This window comes from Oreochromis aureus, linkage group 6 (assembly GCF_013358895.1).
Source record: "Oreochromis aureus strain Israel breed Guangdong linkage group 6, ZZ_aureus, whole genome shotgun sequence".
NCBI lineage: Eukaryota > Metazoa > Chordata > Actinopteri > Cichliformes > Cichlidae > Oreochromis > Oreochromis aureus.
The window spans coordinates 31,188,483-31,197,688 of record NC_052947.1 but is presented as its reverse complement, the minus strand read 5'-3'; the positions used below and the strand labels follow the sequence as shown (position 1 = coordinate 31,197,688).

The following is a 9,206-nucleotide window of genomic DNA, read 5'->3' as shown; positions in this document are numbered from 1 at the left end:
CACTGCGTACTTGTTTAGTTTTAGAAATGCTAGAAATGTGCACAGCTAGATTAAGCAACTTTCTTAGAAACTGATAAAAAAAAATCTAAACAACTTAAAACCAACAATGACTGTTCAATAAAACATCAAGAACAGTGAGGCAGAAACTAAAGAGTAAGAAAAGGAAGTGTCAGCTGTGATGATAACTATATTCAGCAGTTGCAGGGAGTGCCCCACACACACGCACACTACTCACTCTCTCACTCTTTGTCTCTGTGTCTTTGCTCCTTCCCCGTGTCATCTTCATTTCCTCCTTATATGAGCTGAAAAGCAATATTTGTGATAGTTGACAGCAGGCAAGCGAACACAAGAGGTTGGACTGAGTGCCAATATCTGCGCCGAGAGAAAATATCTAGAGAGGGGAAAAAAATTAATAAATGAGTCAGTAGCGTAGTTCAGAGAATGTTGTTAGGTCTATATTTTTGAAAAGCATTAAGAATACATTTGCTATTAAATATCCCAAACGAGCTTCAGAGGACTGTTTAGAGACCGTGCTGCTGGATGGTTGGCTGAGCGGTGGAGGAACATTTAAATCCAAGGTAATTTCCCTTTCCCTTAAAAGAGTTTTGTTTTTATTATTTTTTCATTTGATTGACAAGCTGTCTTTCACTGTGCTGTTCAAGTAGTCAGGATATGAAGAAATCACATTGTTTTCAGAAACTGCTTACATCATGGCTGCTTAATCTAAATAGACCGTAAAATAACTGATTTGTTTATGTGTAGATTGTTGCTTTGTCACACATTCTTTTTTTAAATATTTCCTGTCTGATCTTCCTTTTTTCCCCTGTTTCTTTACACTCTACTGTACAACTTTTTTTCCTTCAGTATCTCCTTTGACTTTTACTCTCACATCTTAGGTTGTTTCTGATCTGGTGGGATGTCAGAGGGCGGCGTGGGTGCCTGCCCCCAGGTATTTGTGGTGGACAGTCAGGCCAGCTACCTTAAAATGCCCCCTGAAAGGAAACCAAGGGGGAGTCAGCTCCAAAAGCTTCTTCTCTTGCTGGTGGGACTGGCCATGTTGGGAATAATCATCGAGGGATTTTTAATCTACAGACTTTTCCAAAAGACCGAGGTGAGCCTGAGGTCTGTCTGTGATTGCGTACATGTGTGCTGTAAGAGAGAAGAGAGAAGTGTCAATGCTTGGACTGACTGGAAATTCCTTCTCTTTAGAATTTCCCTGTTTGCCTCTACGTCATATTGAGACATGTCATTGCAGAGCTAAATGCGTTTCGGTGTGGGTCTTCGTTTGCTCTTTAAGTTATAGGTCGATAGTGACACGTTTTTCAGCTGGACTCTTTCTCTAGTTGTACTTCCCTTTCTTTTGTATCTCAAGCACAAAGCCGCAACATTAACTTCACTTTTTTAAAGACAGTTTCATAATGCTGTTTATTATACACCTGCCTCTCACGTGTTATGCCCTCTGTTTGTGTATAATATGAACTGCACTTAAAAATCAAACCTAAGATCTCAGGTTTTATTGAAAAAAATATTGTTATATTTAGGTTACTATTGAAAAAATTATTGGAGTATGAGGTTGCATACAATAACTAATCTAATGTGTAAAACATTACTTGTATATATATATATCATGTATTTGCAGACTGTACATTTAGTGTGCATGTGTTTTTCCATACATCTCTAAAGGACACCTTCCCTTCTTGCATGAAGTTTCTACATTTTGACAAACACATAGAGATTTTATTACTCACTGACTTTTTCACTCAGTATTTATTGTGTTGTATTTATCTTTCCTTCCCTGTAGGAATTTTCCCTTTTTAACCATGAGCATGACCTTAAGAACTGGTCAAACCCCAAGCCAGAAGGTCTGGTGGGACAAATGAGAGGTATTGAGATGCCCGTTCTTAACATGATTCATTGATAATTCATGATCTGCATAGAAGACTCTCTGTGAAGGGAAGCCAGAACAATTAAATCATCATATAATTTAGACCATTAGACTGCATAACATGTTGAAATTTTGTATTGTTTTTCCCCACAACTTCATCTTAAGAATTTTATGTGTATATTTAAACATGTTTTTTTACACTGGTTGATTAATTAGTTGATCTACCCTTGCTTTCTTGAACAGATGGGAAGATGAGTGGAGATGAGAGGAGACCCTTTGCTCACCTGCTGGGTAAGAGCCTCCCTCGTCACTCAAACCTGAACACTGCATATGAGCTCTTCAGATAAATTATGGTTCAAGCAACTGCTTTCTCTCTCTTTATCCAAGGCTCCAATAATCCTATGGGGGAGAATGATGTAGTGCAATGGGCAAAAGAGGGTGAGGCCGTCACCCAAGACATGAAGTATAAAGAAGGCCGGCTGATAGTAGAAAAGGAGGGTTACTACTACATCTACTCCAAAGTGATTATCAATGCAGTAGAAGAGTGTTCACTTAGCCAGCACAAAGTCATGAAGAAGACCAAAGCCTATGATAAGCCTATAGAACTTATGCAATCAAAAAGGTACTCTTTCTTTCCTTTCTTTCTTTCCTTCCTCTCTCCCGTTGTTACTGGTGTGCTTATTTGTCTTTTGCCTGTCTGTAATTTTTATGTTTGTGCTGAGTTGATTTAAATGTGACACCTGTCATATTTTTCTTCTAGTATTCATTGCTCAACCTCAAAACCTCATTCGAAGCTTCCAGATACTTCAGAAGATTTGTGGAACAGTTACCTGGCTGGGATTTTCCAGCTGCAAGTTGGAGATGAAATTTATGTGACACTGAAGAATATAACAAAGATTCGTCCAGGGTCTAGTCTTAACTTCATGGGGGCCTTTATGGTATCTCCTTAGAGACATGTGTGTGCCAGTTTATCTTATTCTATTTACTCAATGTTAATGTTACACCATCTGTTTGGATTATTTCTATGTATAATATATGCACAAAATAGATAATATATGCTGTACCTGGTGTATGTATTTGGATCACCAATGAAGAAATAACATTCTGTTGTTTTATAAAAAAGTATCTGATATTCAGGTTATATAATGCTATTTTTGCAATGTGGTTTCTTGTTTAAAATAAATAATGTTTTTTTTCATCAAACAAATTGCAAAGCAGTATCATATCCTGATTATGACACACAACAAGAACAATGAATAAGAAGGTTTCTTATAAGTGAAAGAATGAGATGCGGCAGATTTTGTTTCTTGTTCACATATAAAACTGTGTGAAACACGCATTAAATCATTTGGAAACAGCCTGGATACCTTAAACACACTGTGATGAACCACAGACAACCCACATTACATAGCTGCATGTTGAGAGATGCAACAAACACAAATGTCTGCAAGGCACTATATGTGTGTGTGAAGTGCAGGATGTGGTTGAGTAAGGATGCAGTGAGGAGAAAATGGGGGAGGGAGTGGAGGTTGGGGGGGGGAGTATCGAGATGCTGGGTCTAGTGTTCCTGACTCAGCTACTTTCACACTTTAGGGGAAAGTTTCAGATCACTGAAGCAGTTTCAAGTGGAAAGAAGTAAACCATATAGATCTACATATAAGTCAATGAGGGTTCATTAGCCAAAAAAGGCTTCTTCCATGGAAGTAGAGTGGAAAAACAGAAAAATGAAAGTGTGTGATGTGGAGTGAGAATAAAAGTAAAGCACATGGACTAGTAAAGACAGGTGCAGAGACAGGTAACTAAATCACCACTAAGACGGAGACATAAGTAAGTGGAAAGACTGACCTCAGATACCTTTGAAATATTTGGGTCATTTCCTGCCACAAGACACAGATAAGCATCTGTGCAGAGAGGAACAGGCTCAAACCAAGATAGTCTTTGCAAACCTGAAAGCAATGGTTGTAAAGACATATCATGTTGCTGATGTTTATTACTTGCAGCGGTGCAAGGTGTCCATTGTCTGTTTATGTTAGTGCTTTATTTTACATAGATTTCTTGGGTTTTACACCAATGTTTTACATTCTATTTCACTCTCTTTTTTCTCTACATTTCTTCAACTTCAACTACATTTTAGAAGCAAGCATGGCACATTTTGCTTCATTCTACTAACCTGACAAATTTTCTTGTGAACATCATGAGCTTTCAAACACGACATGTATTCAGGTCATAAAATCTGATGCATTCCTCCTCAACAGTAACAGGATGCATTGATAAAATGCTTGCACCTTAATGCTTCAGTAGTAACAAACTGTATGACATGATAAATGTCCTCTGAAAAGGGAATACGTTGTTTCACTTGTAGTAAAAGTCTTGTGTTTCATGCACATGCACATTCACATGCACATTCACAATGCAATACGTTTCAAAGGCTGCACATTCACAGATCTGGTGGTAAGAGGCCCAAAAAGGCAGAGATGTGCAAACAGGGACACTGACATACATGAGTCCTGAAAAGCAGCTGCAGCCATACACAATGCAAGGTTTAAAATGAAGAAAGAAAGAAGCTTGACTAGTGTTTTGTGCATCTTCCCCTCAGCAAAAGCACTTTTAAAACTCTATTGTCGACTTGTCTCTCGTAAGCAAGCAAAGGGTACGTTTACATCATGCATCAACTGTATGTAATCTTACAGCTAATCTTGTTTAATGCATATCCTAACAGGTCAAATGTTTGACAAGAATTTTGATGGAGTACTTTTAAGTCAGTAAAATCAGATTTATTATCCATGTTTGTTGCCAAAAATATTGTCAGTTCTGTTGTTTGGAATTTATTGTAAATTTGGTTTTTTTGTTCATTTTTAAGGTGAAAAAAGGTCACTTTCTCTTTCAGCTTGCAGGTACATGTTGGTATGTGTTTTCACTGGCAGGAGCTGCCATGTTTTGAGGAGTGTGTGGGTGTTGTGGCACAAGGAGTGACTGACAAAGCATATGAAATTGCACTGTTGCATATGTGTAGGGAAACCAGCACTTAATCATAAAGGTATAAGGGCAATTTGATGTGCTGCAACAGAGCTACTAAAAACCATTCAGCGTGCAAACGTTTCACGAGTTTCTATGTGCGGTGACGGTTATAGTTGGCTAAGAAAGTTGCAAAGAAGTGGTTTACTTTTCAAAATCTGTCTTTTATTTACCATGCTACTGTCCTATCTAACTTGATCTGAATTTAGATAGAACTGAAGTTTATTTGACTGGCTATTGACTATTTGACTGCACTATGAAAGAAGGAAAATCATTGAGGAAACAACATGAAGTCAAAAAAGGTAAACTACGCAGTAACTTTTTCCCTTATGTTTTCAGATTTTGCTCAAAGATAAACAAATAAAAACTTCTTTGAAGTAAAGACATTTGTTCTATAGTAAAAAAAAGAAGAAGAAGAAGAAGAAGAAAACTATAAAACTACCACAACAACCTGGGACATGTATTGCAAACCAAGTTTATCATACCGAAGATTTCTTTTCATTATGTCTTCATGAAGTCTAACAGCTGCTAGCACACTAGGTATATATTGGTACATATAGCACAACTCACCAAGGATGGAAACTCCCAAAAAACAGTAATTGTTATAGAAGAAAGAGCGATTAAACAACTTTATGGCCTCTTCCCCTAACCTTTACAGTTTGTAGAAACACATTACGAGGAGGTTTCTTAACAGAAAGTTTGCGACGCCGCATTTGCCAGCTTGTAGTTCAGGAAAGACAGGAGTCAAAGAGTTGGCCAATCAGGTTCACCAGTGTTTTTGACAGGTTGCAGGAAGCTGTACCAAAGGTGGAACACCTGCCACTACCTAGTCACCTATTAAGGGTGCAGTGCTGGTAAGTGGTGACTTCTCATGTCCAAAGACACTACTGCAGATGTGCTATAAGTGAACCAAGATTTTTTTAACTTAGCTATACACATTAAAGCAGTGTAACGGCACCAAACAGGCATTCCATATTTGGAAGGCTGGCAGAAAATTGCTAAATGTTAAATCAAAAGTCAATAAAGTTATAAATGTATCTGGCTAATTTTTAAGGTACAGCTAGATCAAATTATAATTACAACTGTGTGCGCCACTGAATCATTCAGAGGAATGAACAAAAACAACAAAGTTGCGGGCCAGGTAAAAAAAAGAAAAGAAAAAAGAGATGAAACCGGCTGTAAACAAGTTCTATAAAGATAACGGGAGCTGTAGGTTCACTCGTAACCACTGGTCCAAAAAACAACATGTCACACCAAATGTGTACCTGTAAAAATAAACAACTGATTGAACTTGAAATTTCTTTATTTTTATGTTTCTTTCAGTTTTGAAAATCACTAGTTTAGAAAAGTGAGTCCATATAAGCAAAAAAACACTGTACCTACATATGCACAAAAACACATGCACTGATAGTGTATCTATTTTTGTCATATGCAGAAAGTGTACACTCATCTTTAAAAGTAAGGATGTGATTAAACTTACTATATTCTAGTTAGTTACATTCAGTACTTACTTTTAGACCAAAACCATCTTTTTATATATATGTACATGTACTAAAGCATGCTTTTTATTTGAGCATTTGTTGAAACTGTGAAAGTCATCATTCATTATGACAGCACCAGATGAAATTTTGTTTCACTTGACATCTGTATCTCATATATATATAACACAGGAGGTGTTTGCTTGATGGCTTAGAGGGTTTTTTTTTTCTTCACCACACATCATGGTAAATAAACAGGATGTGATGTGCATCCAGTTCCCGGTATGAGCTGTGTAACATCGAGGTAAAATCTGTCACAGTCGCTTTCACATTTTGTTCTTTAACACCAAAAAATACTTCATGTCATCACATCCATGTTTTTAATATGGATTACAGAGAAATACATTCAACAATGGGTTCGCCCACAGGGCTTAGATATTTTTTAAAAGCAAAACAAAGTCTTACGTTGAGCCTTTACACATAATTGTAATTAATAAACAAATAAACAGGATCTTTTAGAAATTCTGGATATGTTTTGATTAAATCGGACTTTTTTTCTGCATAAGTGCACAATCTCACTCATCGCTCGGTTACTCATTGCTTCCAAGAACAGATTAACAACAGAAGAACTAAATGTATCCCTGAAAGGCTTTTTTTTATTGTGGTTGCAGAAGCCCAATGACAACTTGAAATCTGTATATTGCACATCAATATCAGTGTAGTGACATCTACTGCACATTTTTTTAAAAAACCTATACAAAATATAAACATCACTATAAATATAAGTTATAAATAAAAGCAATATAAGTACATAAATAATTCTATATCACCAAATAAATATACAGAGAAACATTTTTACATAATTACATAGAATGAGGCAAGTTTCTAGTCTCTCCATATTCTGTTTGCATTATAACAAATGCAGCTTTTCTTGAGAGTCTCATAAGGTTCTTTCTCCAAGAACCTTTGCAAGGAAGCTCGTCATAGCTGTGAAAAACGGCACCCAAGCATGCCCGTTTTCACATATGTGGGTTTATGAAAAAACAGACTTCTGTTCTTGTTCGCTACAACCCACGTGTCTCGGGTCCATTTACTTCTAGATAACAGCAGTAGCACTGCAACATGTGCATCTATGGGTCTATGAGGAAAATTCCAAATCCTGAGCCTCCCAGCTCCAGTTTCCAGTCTTCGAGGTCTTTCTGTACTGTCATCTGAGTGAGCAGTCGCTGGTTATGGAGTCGAGTAACAGTCCAGCATTTCCTGCTCACAGGTAATATACCTGCAGGAAGCTCCACTTTGCAGGTAAGTTCATCACCTACTTTCACCGTGAGAACACCCGCCTTGCATATGGAGGTGCAGGTGAGATTTAGCTCAACATACATGAAGTAGGTTCCATCCTGTACTGGCTTCAGTGAATGCTGCACTGAGTCGAAGACAAAGTTGCTTCCTAGAGATGTCCCTGCACCATGTGAGATACTAGCCCATTGCATGGTGGAGTTTTCCAACTCTGCAGGAGGAGACAATTACATTTAGTTTAGTTGTTGTTTAGACAAGATAATATCAGATTTGGCAGCTACACTTACAGATTTGCTAAGACTCATAACCTTTTTTAATGCAAAATATGTTTTTTTTATTTTTCTCAAAAATTTAAATGTACACTTTTTATATAAACAGCAAACAGGAAAAGACTAACAATAACGTTAAACCATGAGGTCATTATCTTCTGCCTACTCTAAATCTTTTGCAAAAAAAAATGTTATAACTTCCGTTTTTCTGTAGATTCAAAAGACTTTATGTAACATGACTTAATATAAGATATTTGGAAAATCAGTAAAAGACTTACTTGAGTTCTTGGCTCGTATATAAGCAAATTTCTCCATCTGTTGGGAAAACAGTAAACAATGTGTGAATTAAAATGGTTAAATTTAAGAAAAAAGAAAAGAAAGTTATACAAACTACAAAAGTTATCATACAAAATTATACAAAATGATAATAATTAATTACCTTATATACTGGGGAAGATGCGTCTCCCGTCAGCTTCTGGTGCGTCTCAACTGATGGGGGCGAACCCAAGGACTTCATGTTCGCCCGCAGTTCCATCACAACCATCGCTCCCCCGACTGCAAGAGCTGTGGTTGCCACAAAGAGAAAGCTGATGGACATGACTAAAAAATTGTCCAGGCACCTTCCACGCTGAGGGCTTCTTTCCTGAAGCGCTTCAACGTCCACGTCTTTAGCTTGCTGTCCCATCAATCCGCAGTAGGGTCCCTTGAGCTTCGGTCAAAGAGTTCACACTGAGCAGATTTATCTTCTCAGAATAAAAGGTTTGAGCGAGCTTTAAAGTTTTATAGGTCCGGCTGTTGGGTGGTTTACGCCCAAAAGATAGTCCGCTCGTCCGCCGAGTCCACTGCGTGTCTTGGTTTAAATGTTGTAACTGTAAGCACCCATAGCTATTTATGTACGTGAAGTCACTTTCAGACAGGGAGGAAAAACGCGGAAGTCATGGGTTTCCCTGCCGTCCCCACACATTCACACCCCCTCCTTCCCTGGTCTTACAGGAGGTGAGAAAAATAGACGCGCAGACTTTCCGCAGCGCTCTTCGCTATTGCGCAAGTGCGCCCCAGAGAAGTGCGGTGGAAAACGAAAGGGACAGAAGAGACGATACCTTCAACTGCACTACATTCCGAAACAGTCAAACATAGCTCACCTTTTCACTTTGAACAAAGCAGGACTGGCAAAAGTGGCACAATGGAGATAATGATCGCATGAAAAAAGCGAATATGGACGTGGCTGTCTTAGGCCTTATGGGAGAAATTTTTTTCTTTTCT

At 37.9% G+C, this 9,206-nt stretch overlaps 2 protein-coding genes across 3 annotated transcripts; one reads left to right on the top strand and one right to left on the bottom strand.

The window, feature by feature from the left end:
* Positions 1–204: 204 nt before the first annotated feature.
* LOC116310566 (tumor necrosis factor ligand superfamily member 14-like) lies at positions 205–3,121 on the top strand. 2 transcript variants are annotated; one of them, XM_031727410.2, is made up of 6 exons: positions 205–578; positions 865–1,111; positions 1,802–1,883; positions 2,129–2,176; positions 2,273–2,507; positions 2,646–3,121. In XM_031727410.2, the coding sequence occupies exons 2-6, from the start codon at positions 917–919 to the stop codon at positions 2,833–2,835; spliced, it is 750 nt and encodes a 249-aa protein (XP_031583270.1). In that variant the 5' UTR covers positions 205–578; positions 865–916; the 3' UTR covers positions 2,836–3,121. The 2 variants fall into 2 exon arrangements, with proteins under 2 accessions (XP_031583270.1, XP_031583269.1); XM_031727409.2 differs by having other exon boundaries at positions 207–578; positions 897–1,111; positions 2,646–3,120.
* Positions 3,122–6,744: 3,623 nt separating this feature from the next.
* LOC116310565 lies at positions 6,745–8,978 on the bottom strand. Its single transcript, XM_031727408.2, has 3 exons — positions 8,383–8,978; positions 8,222–8,258; positions 6,745–7,885 (listed from the first exon to the last, which is right to left on the bottom strand). The coding sequence occupies exons 1-3, from the start codon at positions 8,626–8,628 to the stop codon at positions 7,509–7,511; spliced, it is 660 nt and encodes a 219-aa protein (XP_031583268.1). The 5' UTR covers positions 8,629–8,978; the 3' UTR covers positions 6,745–7,508.
* Positions 8,979–9,206: the final 228 nt, after the last annotated feature.

Coding starts and splice junctions, on each gene's coding strand:
- LOC116310566 (XM_031727410.2), top strand. CDS start 917: ATGTCAGAGGGCGGCGTGGGTGCCTGCCCCCAGGTATTTGTGGTGGAC. Junction 1,112..1,801: donor GACTTTTCCAAAAGACCGAG/GTGAGCCTGAGG, acceptor CCTTCCCTGTAG/GAATTTTCCCTTTTTAACCA. Junction 1,884..2,128: donor TCTGGTGGGACAAATGAGAG/GTATTGAGATGC, acceptor TTTCTTGAACAG/ATGGGAAGATGAGTGGAGAT.
- LOC116310565 (XM_031727408.2), bottom strand. CDS start 8,628: ATGGGACAGCAAGCTAAAGACGTGGACGTTGAAGCGCTTCAGGAAAGA. Junction 8,259..8,382: donor CATCTTCCCCAGTATATAAG/GTAATTAATTAT, acceptor TTTTCCCAACAG/ATGGAGAAATTTGCTTATAT. Junction 7,886..8,221: donor TATACGAGCCAAGAACTCAA/GTAAGTCTTTTA, acceptor CTCCTCCTGCAG/AGTTGGAAAACTCCACCATG.